Source organism: Phlebotomus papatasi, chromosome 2 (genome assembly GCF_024763615.1).
Source record: "Phlebotomus papatasi isolate M1 chromosome 2, Ppap_2.1, whole genome shotgun sequence".
Taxonomy (NCBI): Eukaryota; Metazoa; Arthropoda; class Insecta; order Diptera; family Psychodidae; genus Phlebotomus; species Phlebotomus papatasi.
The window spans coordinates 91513451-91535011 of NC_077223.1; the positions used below are offsets into that span (position 1 = coordinate 91513451).

Consider the following 21561-nt stretch of genomic DNA (forward strand, 5'->3'; position numbering starts at 1 on the left):
AATAAAAGCAATATTGGGGAAAAAGACTCTCAACAAGGTAAAGGTGATTTATTTTCACTTGATACAAAAGCAACTTTTATACATAAGAGTTTGTGGCCAAGGAAGGGAGACTTTTGCTGCGGGAGAAGGTGACAGGAACACATGGGCACTGGAACCTCAGCGAAGGTTAATCAACTGGTCGGATCATCATTCGGACCTTCTTGAGGGAATAATTGGCTCCCTTGAACTCATTCCAGTAGATGCCCTGGTAGCGCAGTTCATCTGGTACCTCACCACCCAAATACCGACCATTGAGGTTACTGAAAAGTAGAGAAAGCTCATGGTGAACTAATCCTCTTTCGAAGGGCAAGGTTTTTCCATTTCCACAGCAATTGCTGCATTTTTAAATGATTAACAGATTGTAAGTCAAGGCTGACTCTCTTAAAATTAAAATTCCTCCTATTCCAATGCAACGATTGTGTTTAGAAAAGCATTTAGAGTTGAACACGAAGAAGTCGTAATTCGATGTAATTTTTTGATCACGAAAACTAGAACAAGTTGAACAAGTATCCAAAAGACACAGTTACATGAAATTACTTGTAATTTCTCTCTCAAATGCTGATAAAAATCGTTGACCATGAAAATCTGTTATAGTCAGAATATTATGGTTGTTATTGCTTGATTTTTAAGACGATTGAACACAATGTTAATTTACTGTTTGATGTTAAGCAAATAAATAAGAAACTGAAATTAAGAGATTTTGAAAAGGCCGAAAAAACAATTCTATTTTTAAAAATATTGCAGAGTCTTTAGAATCTATTAGTTAATACTGCTCATCTCTATAACTTTATTTTAAATTCAACACAAAAATAATGAGAATCAAATCGATGGCTCAGAATAAGACTCAAACAACTCAAATTTTTACAAAATTCGTTTTTACGCTTTATAGGTACTCCTTATATCATCTATCTTCCCCGTTAACATTATACCTGGAAGTTAATTATTTTTAAAATTATATAGTTTTTAAATGTCTTTAAATGTCTCTTCTGTAAAGTTAACCATTTGCAAGTTACTTAAGTCTAATTCTGAGCCATTGAAATTATGTTCATAAAATTTCTGATTTTACTAGATTTTCTGTGATCAAATACTCAAATTCTACTTTTTTAATATGTAAAATTTGTTTTAAAGTTAAGAGAGTTTTTAAAAAAGTGAGGTTACAATTCAGTTAAGCTCCAAAATCGGATCATTTTTGCATAAACTCAAAAACGATCTATTGAAGTGCAATATTTATCACTAATTTGTACATTTGAACTATACTTAAAACAATAAATCTATTTTAATTGTGATTTTTCAAACACAATTCATAAGTTTTAAATGGAGCAAATTCTAACCTCAAAACAGCTTTACGATAAAACTGTCTTGGTAGACTCAAATGTGCTAATAACTTCTTCTACTATAACCTAAAAATTACATTACTTTTTAATAGTGCTATTAAATTTTCAACCGTAAATCAAATAACCTATTTCTTCCCCTTTGAAAAATCAATGAATAGGATATGTTTTTCTGATTAAAGTGCAAATCGTCATGAATCACCAGATACGTCTTTCATGTTTAATAAGTAATAAAAAAAAATGCTTTCATAGGTCATTAGGCCAGAATTTTCATTCATTTTATTGAGACTAGGCACAACATAACCTAACATTTAAAAACAACATCTAGGTAGGTCATATAAGAGAATCAATTCATATAATATAACCTATAACGTTAAACCTCGCAAAAAAATATTATATTTTACTCAGTAACTTTATTAAAAAAAAAGTAGCTTTAAGTATTTAAGAAATCAATTGACCAATTTTACTAAAAAGAAATCAAGTAAATATTTGTTGCTCCTAACCTTAAAACAGAAATTGGATTTTTTTCATAGCGTCATGTTACGGTCACGTTAAAGCTTTTAAAGTTATTTTAGTCAGCTTTTGTTCAATATCTTTAAAAAAAAATTAATGTTTTTTATCAAAAATACTCTCTATAACATGTATAATTTATTCCCAAACCTCGAAACCGCCAACCTTTTTAGTTTTTAGTAACGGTTTTACAATTTCAAGGATTAAAAGAGATTCTGCTTTAAAGGAATATATTTTTGTAAAGTAGCCACTGGATCTTGTGAAATTTTGTCAAAAGGTGGTTTTTCCTAGGTTGGCAAAACTTTCTCTCCTTTTTCTACTGCTCCACCCTCCCCCCGGAAAACACCTGGGACGGTTAAACATCATACTATTTGTCCGTCTGTTCGTTCGACCGTCTGTGTCCTTGCGTCTGTTTTTTCATCCGTCCATTCAGTCGTTACCACACCTCCAGATCCAATGGTTAGAGATAGAAAATCGGAACCATCTGGGGCCCTCCCCTCCCAGAAGTCGATCCTGGGGCCATTAATATGTCCTTTGTTCCCCCTCCCTGCCCTTCCACACCAAAACCATGTTTTTGAGATTACTCGAAAACTCGTTGTGAGATGCTTTTTTTATTTTTAGATATGTTTTATAGGGGTCCCGCTCAAAATCCCGAACGCCAAAATCCCGAAAGCCAAATTCCCGAAAACCAAATTCCTGAATGGACCAAAATACCGATATCCATAATCCCGAATTCTTAAAAGTGTCACAACTACTTCCACGATTGCACACGCGCTTGCTGGAGGCAAAGGGAAATCTTCTGTGTCTTAGAAAATTATTACAGTACACAGAAAAAAATATTTTGTAAAATTGTTCGTAAATGTTTGTGAAATCCTATGGCAAACTTACGAAATGCTAGTGAATCGTATAACCCACAAACAAGTTCGTAAAATGTTGTACTTTTTTCTCAAACATTGTTCGTAAAATGATCATTTGACGAACATTTTTTCGTAAATGTTCGTATACACATAAAAATGTTCGTAAAATTTTGTCATTTGTTCATATTTGTTCGTAAATTTTTGCCAGACAAACAAAAATTTACGAACAAAATACAACATTTTACGAAAATTTTTATGTGTGTTTACGAACATTTACGAACAAATGTTTGTAAAAGTACAAAAAATGTTCGTCAAATGATCATTTTACGAACAATGTTTGTGAAAAGTACAACATTTTACGAACTTGTTTGTGGGTTATACAATTCACGAGCATGTCGTAAGTCTGCCATAGGATTTCACAAACATTTACGAACAATTTTACAAAATATTTTTTTTCTGTGTAGACTCTCTCTCAATCGGGAATATGGGGCAAAATGTCATCCGGTTTATCGATAGATTTGGGCGTCAAAGCCTTTGTAAATTCCACAAAAAGCGCTCAATTATAAACAATCACGATAAAATAGGAAGAACTACAGCGAATTGGAGCAAATTAACTTCATAATTAAAAGTGAAAATTGTCAACAACATTTTTCGCCCGATTGAAAAAGAGCCGATTGAGTGAGAGTTTGTATAAACATTTTCCTCCATATAATTACATTCCTTTTAGGATTTTGAAAATTCGGGATTTTGGCGTTCAGGATTTTGGTTTTCGGGATTTTGGCTGCCACCGGTTTTGGAGATAACCTATGCAAACATTTCGTCTTTATACGAAAATACCGTTGAATCATTCTTAATATCGGTTTTTCAAGATCAAAAGATTAAAAAGGCTCTAAGGAGAATGCATTTTTTAACCGAATGGTATCATGCTTGGACTCGTCGGAAAGGTTTTGGAATTCCTAACAAGTCTGAACCTATTCAAATTGGTTATAAACCGGTAATGAACAGTCCCGAACTTTTTTCAGGACTCATATTTGCCAAAACGAATGTGAACCATATTTAACCTAGTCATTTTGTGTTAGTTTCTCTTGAGTATTGTTTATCTGAAAGTATATAAGACAACTACTAAATAATTATTTTTCGTCCTAAAAATTGTTGTTTTTGAAAGTAACGCATGCGTGAAACTACTCCATCCTCACCAAGAGTAAAAACCGCAAAAACACAAATCCTAATAAAAAAAAAACCTTCTAAAAATTTGTAAAAGTCCTTATCCTTATTTTACTACGTTTATTTTATTTTATTAGTAAAAGCTTATCTGTCTCTCTAAACATAAAGACAGTCTTAAAAATAACTCTATTAGTGCACAATAAATATCATAAAACTTTCCTTTAAAAGCTGGGGATGCTAGGGAGCTTTAAAAAAAACCCTTCATAATGACAAAAGTTAAATTAATTATATGGATGACCCTCATGGCATTAAAATGTACCAAGCGTACCAAGTATATAGCATTCCACAGAAAATACCACACAATAAAAATATGGGAGAATGCGAGAGGAAAGGCAATAAAATACGCAACATTCTCTCAGCAATTTCATCAATGAAAAGCCTGAGAATTGGCGGGAAATGTGCAGGGCTGCGTTGAAGTGAATTGTGGATTGTGTCTCAACTCACCTCGTATCACAAGCATTGTACCACCATCCTCCGGTGTGGGCTTGAGCACAGTTTCCCTCCACCCATGAATCATTGTCCAGATCCAGGGCCGAGAACTTCTGACCAGCATGGTAGGAAAGGGAGTCTCCAGCATCACCAGAATACTTTCCCAGGAGAATCAGGGCATAGTTCTCCTTCTCACCGCCAATCGCGAAGGAATCGTACTTGGCAATCTTTGTCTCACCTTCAAAGTCTTCCAAATGAATAAGCAATTCGTGGATCCGAGAAGATGTTATTTCGTGCAATTTATCAAGTCCAATCCAAAATTCACCGTCGATATTGCCAAAACCGTGCTTATATTCCGACCATGTTCGATAGAAATTAACTCCTCCGTCATCCCTGTGCTGAATCACCTGCAAATACGGCGAGAATTATTCAATTCACTCTTCAGGATTTCCTCAATCATTCCCTGCCCCACGTGCCCCCTCCTAACATCATCCTTTCAATGCCATTTGCTGGGAAGTATCAATAAGCATTCCATTTGGCATTGCATTTAGCTGATTCGGAAGCTGTGATAGGAATTTGTGTGGGAGAGTGCGAAAATAGCGAGTATTCATTAGCAGCTAATCGCATGGGATATTTTATGGACTGAAAAGTAGAGGTGCTTTAATAGTCAACAAAAGGAAATTATAGACAATAAAATTTCAGCATTTAACTCATAACAATTCATCAATGTTGTCTTTTTCGCGAAATATTATCCAAAATGATTTAAAGTATTTGAGTAAATTATCCAGAAATTAATAACTGCCCATTTTTCACGGTTTATTGATTGTCAAAGGTCAAATGGTTCATTTTTTTGAAAATTTACAAAATTAAAAAAGTACATTTTAATTAACTTTTGAACATCATTCCATATTTTCGTGAATTAATAAAAACTCAATAAATACAATTCAATTACGATTGTGACCTTAATTCAAACAATTAATTAAATAATATAATTAATCGATACTCCCATCGAGTCTGAATATAATTTTCTTACAATTAAATAGTGCCACAAATTATTCGTAATAATATAAATTTCTCATTGTATATTGTAAATTCTGCTTAGTAACATAAAGAATTACTTACAGTCCATCCCTCGAGGCAATTGACATAAAAAGGACTTCGAATGTGTCCACTTGGTTCCACTTTGATTATTCCCGATCTCTTTTGTGCTTCCTTGCAACTCGAAGGTAGGACAGAAATCTCACAAGAACCCTCTCCATTGCCACGGGCTGCATTTGGATGCATCATTGCATACACGGGTTGATTCTTAATGCCAAGTAGAGCATTATTGAGGAAACTCTTTGTTGGAATATTCCTCTGACTCAAGGAGACTTCCCTGAGGTGAAAAAATTGTTTATTGATATGTTAAGGGGACACAGGATATCCTACCTGAGACTGGATTGAAGCTGAGTAATATTCTGTCCCGAGGAGATTAGCTCCTTCTCTATTCGAAGTACAGCCAATCGTGTGGACGTGAGGAGAGTGGCCAGAGCATTGAGTCTATCCGAGAATTCACCGGATGTCACAAGGCCATTTTTACCAGTTACATGGTACCATTGACCCTTAACAGCATCCCATTCATTCTTCAGCTCCTCAATAGATCCTTCCGTTTTGGTGAGAATCCAATCGACATTCTGATATCGTCGTGATAATTCCCGGACTTCAGCTCTGATGGCGTCATATCGCTCTTGATTGGACACTTCTATGCGTGTTATTCTGAAAGGTGTGAACATTTCAAAAGCCAATGTTCTCTCAACGATATGTTAAACCAGGGGTTTTCCACAGTTCAATTTTCATAAAGTTAAATGTAAATTATAAAGTTTTTACGCAAATCTTGCAATTAAACGAAATAAAAATATACTGAGGCATAGATTGCGTTTTTATTTACAAAGTTTATCAAATGAAGGTATGAGGATAATTTTAAGTAAGGTAAAGTACCCTCGAGTCGACCGGTTCCTCGACTCGACCGGTGGTCAATATTAGAATCTTTAAATGGTGAATTTCTATAAAATTGTCACTGATTCGTATTTATTTATGGAATAATTGAATAAATAACTCTGCCGGTCGAATTAAGGAACCGGTCGACTCGAGGGCACTTTACTTTAATTACGAATTTTTAAAAGATTTCGGGTAAAGTTCAGTACACGAACGAGTAAGAATTGTCTCACGAAGAAATTTAGGGAGAAAACCACGAGTTAAAATACAGCTTTAGTAACTTAGAACAATGCAATAGCTCATTTGGAAGCTACCTGCTATCACCTTTCCCGGAGGCAGCCAAAATCCCGAACCCCAAAATCCTGAAAGGGATTAAATTAAATGGAGGATAATGTGTAGAATAATTTCCTAAGACACACAGAAAATGTCCCTGTGCCTCTAGCAAACGCGGGTGTAATCGTGAGAGTAGCTATGACACTTTTAAAAATTCGACGACGCAGAATATAAGTCGAACAACTCGATTTTGTGCAAAAATAATTTTATTCGGTTTTTGGATGCTTCTTTATACCCTCTACATGTGAATATTATACTTGAAAGATAATTATTTTCAAAGTTATAAGAGAATTTAAATATCAAAAATCCTATACTCTGTATGTAAAATTTCAACTTCAAATTCGTTTCTTATTCTGAGCGATCGAATGCGGGATTTTGGCTTTCGAAACTTTGGCCCATTCGGGATTCTGGCTTACGGGATTTTGACCGGGAATTTTTGCAAGCTATCCAGTGTTCATAGTAATGAATCTACCCTATGTATTGCAAATGCGGGTAACTATACCATCAGGGAGTGACTACTGACTATCCCCTGTTTTTTTTTAAGTTTTTGTTTAATTTTAGCAGTAGAGGATGATCTTCAACGCTCAAACATGATAGCTCGGATTAGTTAATACCGTCCTGAAGTGCTAGAATTAAAAAAAAAGCTCATACGGCTTTCAGACCTAAGGCTTAGCCAAATGGTAACTGCTCTAATTTCTTATCGTTTATGATTTTTTGGGAAAATTTAACTTAGGATTGAATTATTAAAGATAAATACCTATTAGGATCTCAAAAAGCAATTAAATTGCACACTATTTAGCATTTTGAGACCTACGGGAACTGGGTTAAACCTCTAGTCTGAAGATCGCTTTATGCCAGCTTCAGACTGGAGGTTTAGCCCAGTTCCCGAAGATCTCAAAAATCTTAATAACAAGCAATTTTATTGATTTTTCAAAATCTATTGGCTCATTTGCCCTTAATATCCAATTCTAAACAACAATTTCCTAAAAAATCGTGCCTGATAAGGAATTAGAGCAGTTAAGCCAGATAGCTAAGCCTTAGGTCTGAATCCCGTATTACGAACAACAGACGGCATTTCTTTATTCGTCTACAGTCTATTTAGAAGACTCTATTTTACGTCTATAAGAGTGCTCGTAGTGTCCTGAATATCTTAATTATCTCAATATTTAAGAATTTAATTTTCGTTTTAGGCCTTATGATTTGAGCGTCTCATATTCCTTACTGCCAAGTATCTATAATGAATATTGTGTTTCATGGGGCTCTCTATTATGATTTTTATTATTTATTACTCTATTTAAGGCGTCTGATCTTCGAATTTAAACATGTAACCTTATGATACAAAGATTTCATTTTCCATTTAGGCCTGATATTTTAAATATTTGGTTTTATTTTATAGGTCTATATTCCACTTTCTGTTTTAGGCTTTTCATATATCCAGGAAAGGCTTAAAAAGTCTATACAAAACAATAAATCTAAGACTTTATCTTATAAATAACTAATTTTTCGAATTAAACAATATATTTTCTATTTTAAGCATTTAATACTGATCTTATGTCGTATAATAGAGCTTTTATTTTGCATTTTACACATTTTAATCTTCTGTTTTGGAATATGATTTTTTTATTGTAAGGTAACAATGAAAAATTCTACACTTTCAAAAAGAAAATAATTCTACGTTCTAACCTTTAAGAGAAATCGTCTCTCTAATTCGTCTCTTACATTAGATCTCATTTTAAATTATTTTAAGGATTTTAAATGGTACTTTTAGAATCTTAAACTTCATAATAAAAATAGCTCTTAGAACAAAACAGGTAAAAAAATTACAAGATATTGTGTTTTTATTTATAAACCCCTTTACCTTAGTAATAAGAAAGTGAGAGAAGATATCAAGTACGGAAAATTTTCTTGGATAAAGGAGTTCCCATAATTAGAAAAAAATGTTTCATTGCTCAAATTGATAGATCAACTGTCTAAAAATACTTGACAAAAGATTAAGATGATACTTTAAAGTATTTTTAAAGATACAGACACTAAAGCAGACGAAAAGATTTGCAAAAACTCGGACGAACATCTGAAACTTTGATCCGTTTTTTCTCCACTTCTCATTTTAGTTAAGCATTTTGTTGAATTGATTGACGAAAAGATTACACTTAAAGTTAAAATAACATTCCAGAAGTGTTTATTTTACCCTGAAGTATTGATCCGAAATCGATGTAAATATTATGCTTTTTATGTGTATTAGTGGTCAAAGTCACCCTTTTTCATGTTAATTTTAACATTAAAAAGGTGTAAAATCAACATTTAAAAAAATGTTGATATTTTTTTACACCTAAAAAGTGTTAAAGTTATGAGGAAAAAAAGTTAATAAGAAAATTTTGAGAGGTTTTCTGGAATATTATCAAAAACATAGCACACCCTCTTTTTCAAGACTTTTTGGTGAATTTCTACACTGAGAAAAAAAAGAGGCTGCGATTAACTTTTTTTCCTCATAACTTTAACACTGTTTAGGTGTAAAAATATATCAACATTTTTTAATGTTAATTTTACACCTTTCGAGGGCAAAATCAACATGAAAAAGGTTAACTTTAACCCATAATACACCTAAAAAGCATAATATTTACACCGATTTCGGATCAATAATGCAGGGTAAAATTAACATTTCCGGAATGGTATTTTAACTTTTTCGAATTTCTCTCAGTGAAGGCTTATGGTTCTATTCAAATGAAGAATGGACATGTTTTTTTAGCAGTTTGCTGTTCTTGAAGTGCCAATTTTCCTTTATATTGATTCATGTTACGACTGTTTAGTAATTTTAGAATATGGCAAGGACTGAGGGAAAATAGTCAAGACAGGGACCAATACAAAGAAAAGTTAATAATACAGAAGTACTTCAGAACAGTGAAGTGCTAAAAAAACCATGCTCATTTCTCAACGGAATAGCACTATTATATTCCCTCCTGATTTAAATTCCCTTGCAGTGAACCAACACAATTGTTGGCCTGTGTCTACCGATGTTCAATATTTAACAAAATAAAGAAATTTTTCGATAATTTATAATCGTCATAAGTCAAAACTAGTAAGGCAGCAATGAACGTTAACTTGATTCTTCTTGTAATTTTAGCGTATCCACTCCGTTTTTTTCTTTTTTTTCTTTTGTACAATCTTGTCTTCTAAGAAAAAGGTTTTAATTTATAATTTCAAAACGTAGAGATTAATATTACTCAAGGTTTAATTGGGTATTAAAATTAGCATCTATAAAATTGTATTTTGATTAATCTTATCTTGGAATTGTGAGATGTTTACCCCTTGTCAATATTATTATTTATATTGAAACGGAAGCTTTTAGTTTTGAATGCATTAAGCCCTCGTATCTGAGACGTCTGATCTTATTTCAAGATAAAAGTTCATAGACATTAACCATCGATATTGCAATTAAGGCATTGTTTCTAAGGAAATTAATTATTCTTCTGATAACAAGTGAATTATTCACAGATAATTCCAACCTTTAGGGAACAATGATGAATTCTACAACTTTACGCAAATGCGTTTACAAATGCGGGTAGGTAATCGCTGTCTAATTATAGAATTAAGTAAGAGATATATTAATTCCCACGCAATTACGACACTTTCTCCAAATTTATCAAGCACATTATATAAAAAAAAATTGTTTAAATGACTTTGAAAGCATCTTCCGAAAATCACGAATTATGAAACATAAATCGTATAATGAACTTCGCAATTGATTTTTTTTAAATGTCTCTCAACATTAGCAATAAAAGCCATTTTCGATAATAATTTACATGAATTACACGCATTATTGTACAAGCTAAAATTTTATGAGCTCCATAAAAAGAAGAATTATTAAGGCGATGAACACAAAGCATGATCTTGTCACAATTTAATTGATTCAGCACATGTCAATGCTCTTTTTTTGTCCAGCAACTATCAATGGGTGATGAACATGAGAAGTATACAAAACAATTAAGTGGTTTGTAGTGTTCTCAATATGTCTTATAGTAGTTTTTTTTTTCTTAGCCGGCAAAGTTGGAAGGAACACAAAATAAATTTTCAAAAGCGAATGGCGCCATGACAAATAAATTATCCCAATTTCCATTCAATTAGCCATTATTTCGTGAAATATGATGTCATTTTCAATACAAAATTGTTCCTTTTGCAAATTTTTTCAGTATAGAAAATTTTCCTTTTGGAATACTTTATTGTTCTGTCTGACTTCTTTCTTTGTGCAGAATTTAGGTGGATGAATAAAAAAGAGAGAATCAGTCAATCGATATACCTTATTGTTACTAAGGAAAAGATTTAACATGGGTTTTTTTCTTGAAGAGTTATGTTCTCGATATTATGCAAAAAACAATCCCAAAATGCGTGGTATAATTTGTAATGGAAATTTACACGATACATATTGAATTTTCAGGTTGACCTGAAAGAAAATCTGGAGAGATATCATTGAGAAAAATTGGTATTCTGTTCTGTATTGGTTTTCATTCAACTTATGTAAAATAACCACAACATTCAGAGAATATTTGTGATCTTCGAACTATACGGAATAATAGAAAAGATTCACAATATTCGTGAAATGATCGTTAATACTCAGAATATTTGCTTAATATCTGTTTTTTTTTGTTTCCTCCCTTACCTACCCCCCTTACCACGGCCTTAGGCCTTGAGGCCTATTTTGACCAAAATCAAATGTTCAGAGATCCGAAATACATTCATCTATGTATTCAAAAATACCAAATCGTCGATCAATAAATAAAATCCTATCAACTGGTAAAAATAAATAAATAAATAAATAACAGATATGAATTGGAACCTTACACATCACTAGCCGTGTTACTTAATATCTGGTATATATACGTCAATAAATTTCAAAACATACAAAATATTCATAAATGAACATTAATATTCGATCTGTAATCAGAATATTCGAAATATTCGCAAAATATGTTAAGTTATTCATCAATTCGCGTAGAAGCAATTTTACTAATTCATGCGTATGTTTCCACAAAAGCGGACGACATTAATTAATATTAATTAAATATCCCCCATTATTCGTAACGATTTCGTAATTTCTCGAAGGATATTTCCAATATTCGGAATCTAATTTTTTTTTATTTGTTACTTATTTGTAATGAGTTTTAATATAACTTTATTTATTATTAGACTTAAAACTCACTATTCCTGAATCCAGAATAAAATTTGGAATGTGGTAAAATCGCGATAACCAAAACCCTGAACGCTCAGATCACGATTTCTTGAATGTATTACAGTAGAACCCCGCTATAGGCCATCGCTCTATAGTCCACAATTAATGTTGATTTCAAAACACTGATTTTAAGTTAGGTTATGTTTTTTAGTACGCGACATGAAATGTTGTCATAAGTATCTTAATATTTTTGACAAAATTTATGGAATATTTGTGATAATTGTGATCCATAATGAAGAGAGCGAGGACAAGTACCACAATCTTAAAGAAAGTAGAAGCCGTTGAGCAATTTCAATACTAAAAGTCGTTGATAATTTTAAAAAATAGCATGGACTATAGTGCGACCCAAGTGTCAAATCTGGAACGAAAGATGGCCTATAGCGAGGCTCTACTGTATAGCTACTCTCTCGATTGCATACCCTCTTCTATGACAAAAAGGGAAATTTTACGTGTTTCTAGAAAATTATTCGACACTTTATTCTCCGTATAATCTCGTCGCTTTCGGGATTTTGATCAATAGAGATTTTGGTTTTCAGGATTTTGGCGTTCGGAATTCGGCTTCCGGGATTGTGGCTTTTTGGGACTTTGGCTTCTCGGAATTTCGGTATTTCCGGATTTTGACTTATTCAGGATTTCGGAGTTCGGGATGCCGATTAATTCAGGAGTTTGTTTTCTCAAGATTTTGGATTTTGACTTTTCGTGATTTCGAGATTTCGACCAATTAGGGATTTTGAACTTCGGGATTTTTACTTTTCGGGATTTTGGTTTTTCGGAATTTTGGCTTTTCGAGATTTCGACCAATGATTTTGAACTTCGGGATTTTTACTTTTCGGGATTTTGGCTTTTCAGGATTTTGACTTTTCGAGATTTTAGTATTTCGGGATTTCGACCAATTTGGGATTTCAGATTTCTGGATTTCGGCTATTCAAGAGTTGTTTTCGTCAAGAATTTGGATTCTCGGAATTTTGGTTTTCGGGATTTTGGATTTTCCGGATTTTGACCAATTTGGGATTTCGACATTCAAGATCTTGTTTCTTCAAGATTTTGGCTTTTTGGGATTTTGTCTTTTTGGGATTTTGGTCAACACTGTCGTAACATATTCAAAATATTCGTTTATGTATTCAAAATATAAAATAATATTCGCAGTTATCTGAAAGTAGTTCATATAATATTTGGAAATTACAGTATATTAGTAAATATTCGTTAATTATTCGAAATCTTTTTTAAGTATTCGAAACATCCAGAATCAGAATATTGGTAAAATATTCGCAATACGCGTAAAACATTCGTAATTCCCAAAATATTCACAAGATGTTTGCAATTATTCTAAAAAAAAACTGTAATCTATATTCATCGGTGCAACGCCCCTCTAACGGAATAAGAACACCTCGCTTAGAAGTTTGAGTTTTAAACCAAAATTGAACAATAACCATACAACATCAATAAGCTCTTTACGCACTTAGCATAAATTTAATTTGTTTGTGCTGTGAGCAAAAGCGAGAGAGATGTTTTAAAGTGCTTCATTTTAGAATAAACGTATTTAATTGCTCTTGATGAATTCCGCAAGAGGCAAAAATTCTTTCGCACTCACCAAAAGGGAATTTTGATCTTTTGAAAAATTCGCCGAATGCTAAAAATAGGAATTGCTACAGGCAAATTGGGTAGCAAGACTAAATGATTTCTATGCCTTCTTCCCAAATGTGATTTATAGCGAGACATTTTTGGAGCTCACAAATAATTTTCCAAACATGTCAGGAATGAGCTTAAACGAAATATTAATGACATTAGAAGACGAGGGGACTAAATTGAAGAATTCTGCGTCTATATCAAAGAGGCAAAATGTTCATCATATTTTTTTTGCGCACTCACAACAAACATTCAGCTTTGTTTACATTCACAAGAAATTTCTAATATCAACATTAGAAGATTTTCACGTTTCAACACCCGCGAGGACCGGGGGTCAATATAACATCTTGGTGATGAATTTTCTGGGCAATAAGTCTTATTATCTGGCCAGCTTATCTTTCAATCTGCCCACACCCCAAAATAAATTCATTAGGACCTGGAAATATGGGCTTTTGAGATGCGAGCATCCGTATCGATTTCTCTTGATTACATCATCATCATTGTCAGATGCTTTGGAGCAATTAGCACATTTCCCCCTCAGTTTGAGCGTGCTAGCATGTGCTTAGAACAAACGGGTCCATTCATATATTTCTCTGTCGTTCTTACGAATGGAGATGCGTTTATTTCTCTTCAACACCTCTCTCACACTTCATTGAAGTGTTTTCATTGATTAATTTCCATTGACGGAATTCATTTACTGAACGAAGAAAAATATTCAGAGAACAAGGAAGGAGATAGATAGCGAGAAAAAGAGAGAGAGAGTTTCTAATGCCTATATTTTTTTTTGAATTCAATAGTATTCAATGAAAGTAAAACTTAACTATACTTGTAAAATTAAATTCATAAAACAAATAATTAAAATCAGTTAAATTTTATGGTTTTGAAATTATACAAAAAGTTGGGAGACCTCAATAAAGACAATAAAACCGCATGGGAAAACGCTAAAATAAAAGATTAAGTTATTAAAAAACGATAAATTGCAATTGTGAGGTGTTTCCGAAATAGATAAAATTCATCAAGAAAAGATCATAAGATCATGAATTAATCGGAAAGTCGTATTTGGAAAATGAAAAATCGGAAAAATCAGAATTTGATAACGTAATACGGAAACTTTGAAAATAAACAAAGAAAAGCTCAAACCCGATATAAAGCAGAAAATTAAAAAAAAGTTAAAAAAAAAAAACAAATTATAAAAGATATAAACAAGAAAATATTCATGCAATTAAGGCAATTCTAATTAAATAAAACTAAATAAAAAATTCGACAAACCTTTTAAAAAAAAATTATTCAAAATGGGAAATATAAAACATGAAACCGAAGACCGGATCTAGAACGGCCGAAAAATAATATAAGAAGTTAAAAATAAAATATGATCATTCTGATACCAGCGATCGGTTTTCTAAACTGAAAGATGAAATTAAATGTAAAATCAATAAGATAGAAAATATTAAAGTCTAAAACAGAAAAGAAATTGATGCGTGAAATGATATTCCATTGAAAGAAAAACCAAACTCCTAAAACCGAAAATCGATCTTCGTAAAAGGAAAATTGAAACTGAAAACTTGAATTTCTAAAATGCTGATGTTTGTCGATCACTTAAATTATTATTGATTTATTTATATTCGAATTAGCATATGAACAAGAACAGAATATAAATGATATATTAATAACGTATAATCGATTTCCAAATAAAAGAAGATTTTAACCCTCTAACGGTTAAGAGTCACTGCAGAGTAGCATTACAAAAATCGCATTTACAGCGACAATAAAGGTTTTATTTATTCAGAATTGCTATAGTATCCTCGGTAATACTCTTGCTAACATCCATTCAAGGCTTGAACTCATTTTAACTTTTCGTTTAATTGCTATCCAAAGTTTTGTTTGACAGGTCAGAGAAAAAGTAGGATTTTTTTGTGGAAAAAATCTCATTTCCAAAATCAAGAAAAATACCGGTTTAAAGTAAACTGACTAAAATAAATTTATTTTTTACTGAAAGATATATCGTTCTACTTTGTGTATTTTATTTAAAACATTTGAAAAAAGTAAAAATGTGAATTTTAGAAGCAAAAAGAGCTTCAAAATGTTTTTATATTTTTGCATTTTTCGCCTAAACTAAAAGATAAAATGAAGAACGGATGGCATTTTTGAGTTTATTGAAACGTAATTAGTCTAGAAAAAATTATCATACTACATTTTTTTGCATATTTAAAAATTGAACGTTAGAGGGTTATAGCTGTACAATGCAGAAGTATAGTAATGGCCTAGTCACACTTACGACTAAAGTCGAGAGACGGCTTAATGTAATTACAATCAAAATAATGATCACATTAGATTTCCATCAGTTTTTGACTAATCCGTCTCTTGTCTTAAGTCGAGAAACAGCGTAGTTAGTGGGCAATTTATGGGAGTTTAGTCAAATCATTATTTTGATTATAATAAACCGTCTCTCGGCTTAAGTCATAAGATGTGTCGACCGTGAATCACGGATCGAGCGGTTTGTAGGACATATCGCTTTACCGAGATAAAATGGACTTCTTATAATTATTAACTATCCCCTCAATTCTGATCATTCTAACTTAAATCTTTAACTCAATATTTAAAAGCTGATTTGTATTCTCTGATAAAGATCTTTAGATATAAAGTATCAATTCTGTTTAAGCATTTATCAGATATCTAAGAAACTTCACAATAATGAAATTCAAATGAAGATAACGAACTCTTTTAATTTTATTTTCAGTTTAACCCTTTAAGGACGAGATGGTCAAAATTGACGGGAAAAAACTTCTTTCTGACTCCTTAGAACAAAATACTACTTTAGATGGCCGTAGGATTTTTTTTTACTCACTATGGTGACCGAATCGTCCATAAAAGGATAAAGCCGGTCGAGACGAGAGGTTCTTTAAACCCTTTAAACCTTTAATTGCAAAAAAATGGATGCCAGATTGAAAAAGATGAAACACTAGGGATAAAGTAGGTACACTGAGAGAAATCCGAAAAAGTTAAAATAACGTTCCTGAAATGTTAATTTTACCCTGCAGTATTGATCCAAAATCGGTGTAAATATTACCCTTTTTAGGTGTATTGGGGGTTAAAGTTACCCTTTTTCATGTTAATTTTACCCTTAATAAGGGATAAAATTAACATTAAAAAATGTTGATATATTTTTACACCTAAAAAGTGTTAAATTTCTGAGGAAAAAATGTTAATCGCACCCTCTTTATTTTCTCAGTGTACTCTCCCTTAGAACGTTCGTGCCTTTGAATAATGTGAATTTTATTTTATTTTTTCTACGAGACTTACGCATTTCTATTAAATATTAGTTAGCTTATTATCAATTATTGATAATTATCAAATAAAAATAGAAATCGTTATTCGTCATCAAGAATAATTTAAATTCATGATGGCATTATATCACATAAAAACTTTGCTATAAACGGAAATCTTTCATTTCTCTGTCATAAATCTGCCTTTCAGTTAAACATTTTTGAATTTCCCCAACAAATCTCCTTCTATTTGATGTTCTTAAAGAAAACTCAATCAGAGCATTTGTGTTACAAAAAACAGTTTCAAGATGCTTTAATAACACCACGAGGTTTTTTTGCACATATCTTTCACTTTTGGGTGTAATTTGAGAAACATTTTGGAAAATCTTCACTAATTAGTGGCGGTTATTTATAAATTTCCTAAGCGTTGGTCGAAAGAAAAGATCTTACTTGTACTCGAGTGCTTCCAGACGCTTAAGAAGTTGCTCATCGAGAGTCACAATTGTAGCTAGACGATCATACAGTCTCGCCAGAATGGAGTCTCCAGAACTAACGGATTCATGAGTTGAAGATCCTGAGCTGGAACTGGGTGAATCACTAAGGACACGATCACGGGAATTTGATCGTGATGAACTTCTCTGGCTCAATGCCGGACTTCCGGAAGTTATGAGGAGTAATCCAAGGACACACCAATTATTCACCGTCACAATTTTCATTTTGCATAATCACCGTTGGAATCCCGCAGTTTCTAGATCCGCGATCGTCTGATAGAGATCCACGATCGCGATGCAAGATCACTTCTTCCCGCACAACAAAAAGATGATTGAACTGATCGCGAAAAGCCACTCCAATCGACTGAGAGAAATGTTCTCATCTTCAGTAAGATATCCCTCCCCAATAGAGGCACTATCTTAGTGGTTTGTGTGTACGCAATTCACAAAAATAGCCATAGAAATATTACAATTACAGAGAGAGCAGGAAAAATGTTGAGAATCACTTTTGCTTCACTCGTGCAGTTTGGAGTTCCAAAGCGAGAAACTGGGAAGAAAATCCCACATAGACACTCTGATGAGAACCATTTGGATCTCCTCTGAGAATCCCAACGAACTCTGGAACTTATCAAGGCTTAGCGAGTGCTTAAGAAGTTATTTCAAAGCGTAGAAAAGAAGTTATTTAAGGTGTCAAAAGTAAATCAGTTTGAGATTCCAAGCACATACGGAAGACAAGGTCAAAATCGCAACATAAACAGTTTCAACACTTCTAAAATCCCCCCAAAAAAAGAATCTATCAAGAATAAACAAAGTGATTAATGAGAAAAACATTAGAAACTCCCTCTTTCAACGTTTGGCCTCTGAAACTTTTTGGGAGTTGTTAATTAAACAAAATAGCCTTTTTATACTCCCAGAGCAACAGCAACATATCGGCTTGAAAATTCTCCATTGTCTAACTTAACCACAAGTCCAGAACATTCGACATAGTTTTAAGTTTTCCCCGATATGGCCAAGTTTAATTGAAAGTTTTCCCTCTGGTACATTTCTGCTAAATATTACATCTTTTGTTAAACTTCTTAATATCGTTTAAATTCATCTGAATTGTTCACTTCACTCTTGGAATAGTTTAATCGGAAAAGAACTTGCTCGGAATTTTATCCTAATTTCATACCATTTAATATAATAACATTTAGCAAAATTACAGCGCAATGTAACAGTTGCTCTTCAGAAACTCGACTAAACATTCATCACTTATTAAGTACTTAATAAGTGCTTAATTTAATGCGATTCTTTAATTATTCTAAGTATTCGTAGAACAACTAAGAGTTACTAACTATATTTATGAAAATGTGGCAATTCGAATAACACCTTACTTTGTGTTACCGGGAATATTTCAGTCATTTAAGTTAAAAATTCTTGTGAAAAAAACCATAATTTTAATTAAACACAGATTTAATTAAATTATTTAGCTCTTTCGTTTCTTTTACAATTAATACACTTTTTACAGATAAGAAAAATTTGAAAAGTTTTTTGGAATATTTTCAAAAATACAGCACGTCCTCTTTTTAAAGACTTTTTGGTGAATTTCTAGGTGAAACATTAAGAATTACGGTTAAAATACTAGGAGAAAGTGCCCATGCTTGATACGATCCAAGCTCAAAAATAACTATTTTTTTCCTACGTTAATCAATAGTTATGACTCATCGCAATATATTTTAATAGTTGGTCCTAAGCCTCACATTTCCTAAAAAAATTAGGATCCTAGCTCTTTTTTCCTAATTTTAGGAAGCAAAAATCAAAAATAGGTCCAAAACTGCAATTTCAATACATGATACTTCATAAGTTTTTTCTTAATTAATGTCGTTGTTCAGAAAAACTGCTATCATAGGCACATAGAGGGTTCATCAGTAGTAATATTTATGTAAAAATATTTTTACTTGGTACTTACTTTTAGCAGATAGATTAGAGTTCCGTCTAAATATTGATGTGCAATTTTTTGTATCCGGCGAAATTTTTGCAGTGAAAATAGGCCTCCGAATTGTCGAATCAATTATTATACAGGAAGGCCCCGGACCCAACTTATATAAAAATCGCCACTTAATTTCTACTTTCTTCTTGAGGAAAATCTAAGGATTTCCAGCAACTATTTGAGGTGGTATTATGAACCTCATAAGTTAGACATTCTTTTAGACATAAATGGAAGAATCGCTTCGGTTTGTGTTTTAATCAGAAAAAAAATCACAAACCTTGGACATAATTTTACAGTATCAAGCATGGGCACTTTCCCCTACTTTTATTGATTTTTAACTAAAAATCAAAAGCTATTACGTAGGTGTTTTTTTTTGGAGCCGAGAAACTTTTGTCAAGCTATGATAAATCCAACGATATAATTTACGATTTAATTTAAGTACTTTTCAGGGACCTTGAAATATCATGAATATCATGAAATATCATTGGTAAATATCATGACAAAGTTCGAGTACTTCGTGAAAGACAGCTCTCTGCAACCCCTTTTTCATAATCATTGTTCGTAACATGATCACTTGACGATCATTTTTTGTTCTTCTACAAAAATTCGTTCGTAAAATTTTGTTTATCTGGCAAAAATTTCCGAACAAATGGTAACATTTTACAAGCATTTTTGTATGTTTACAAACTTTTACGAACAAATGTGTGTAAAAGGATAAAAAATTCTACACGGAAGAATTAATTTTGTAAAATTGTTCGTTAATGTTTGTGAACGCTTAAACGTTTGTGTACAAAATGCTCGTAAATCGTATAACCCACAAACAAGTTCGTAAAAGTTTGTATTCTTTTCACAAACATTGTTCGTAACATGATCACTTGACGAGCATTTTTTTGTAATTTTACAAACATTTGTTCGCAAATGCTCGTAAACATACAAAAAATGTTCGTAAAATTTTGTCATTTGTTCTTAAATTTTATTTGCCTGACGAACATTTTACGAACATTTACTAACAAATGACAAAATTTTACGAACATTTCTTGTGTGTTTACGAACATTTACGAAGAAATGTTTGTGAAAATACAAAAAATGCTCGTCAAGTGATCATGTTACGAACAATGTTTGTGAAAAATTTCAAACTTTTACGAACTTGCTTGTGGATTACGATTTACGAACATTTCGTAAGTCCCCCATAGAAATTCACAAACATTGACGAACATTTTTACAAAATATTTTTTTCATTGTAGTCAAATGATCATGTTACAAACAATGTTAGTGAAAAAATAGAAACTTTGACTAAATTTTTAGAGAGTTATAAATATGATTTACGAGTATATCGTAAGTTCCCAGTGGGAATTAACAAACATTTACAAACAATTTTACGAAATATTTTTTTTTGTGTGTTACTGTGTAGAAGTTGCCTCGTATATATTTACAAACTATAACGGTCATTATTCGAACATCGTGAGCTATTTCCCCTCGAGAGAAAGGGGCGGACGAGGACGTGCTAGGTCGAAGGTAGTCAGTCGGGATTTGATGGAGAAAGGTGAAGGTGTTGAAGGACTGGTTCGGGGTTTCTGAGAGGGAATAAGGAGTTATTCCAAAGCTACAACCAACAAATTTTCCATTTTACTGCTCGAACTCAAAAAGGGGGCAGTTATATAATACACATTTTTCATCTTGTGACACGGCTAGTGGCTAAACGGTAAGAGATATCAACTTTACTTGACTAAAGCGAGGGCAGATAGGGACCGGGTAGGCTTGGTCTCGGATGATATACGTATGATATAGATAAGGATTCTTGTGACCTTACTGAAGCCATTATGAAGAGTAGGGATGGTTTTAATTGGATAAGGATCTTTCTTGCATGAAACCGTTGCCACCGTCAAGTGTTCTGAGATGCCTCGTGATGGATCTGGCTACTGATTAACTGAGGGAGTAATAATTTGTGGACTATTCGACCACAATGAAGACTTTAACAAATCAACTGGATACATATACTCCTGGAAATGATGTCTGCCGAATTGGCATCTGAGGGAATATGATTCCATTTATGTACATCCGGCCTTCAACGACCCCCCACATAAGTCAACATTATCTAGGAAACACGGATTTTGACCTGGACTTATCCTCCTTTATTACTATACAAACGACATTTCGAAACTTTATGGCTCCTTCCTCAGGTATGCAAGTAACTAGTGGGAAAAGGGGGGTCAATACAAATTTTCACTACACTGTATTCACAATTGGATGAGATGGACATCACAGTGGTCAGAACGATAATGATTACCTAG

General features: G+C 32.7%; 1 protein-coding gene across 1 annotated transcript; it reads right to left on the reverse strand.

The window, feature by feature from the left end:
• Positions 1–13: 13 nt before the first annotated feature.
• Positions 14–17681, reverse strand: LOC129802383 (angiopoietin-related protein 6). The gene is made up of 5 exons (XM_055848146.1): positions 17261–17681; positions 5819–6145; positions 5513–5765; positions 4406–4797; positions 14–299 (listed from the first exon to the last, which is right to left on the reverse strand). Exons 1-5 carry the CDS (start codon positions 17524–17526, stop codon positions 167–169), a joined length of 1371 nt encoding a protein of 456 aa, XP_055704121.1. The 5' UTR covers positions 17527–17681; the 3' UTR covers positions 14–166.
• Between the last annotated feature and the right edge of the window lie 3880 nt (positions 17682–21561).

Excerpts from the sequence above, each read along its gene's own strand:
- LOC129802383 (XM_055848146.1), bottom strand. The coding sequence starts at position 17,526 with ATGAAAATTGTGACGGTGAATAATTGGTGTGTCCTTGGATTACTCCTC. Across the intron at positions 5,766-5,818 it reads CAGCTTCAATCCAGTCTCAG|GGAAGTCTCCTTGAGTCAGA; the intron begins GTAGGATATCCT and ends TTTTCACCTCAG. Across the intron at positions 4,798-5,512 it reads ATTGCCTCGAGGGATGGACT|GTGATTCAGCACAGGGATGA; the intron begins GTAAGTAATTCT and ends CCGTATTTGCAG.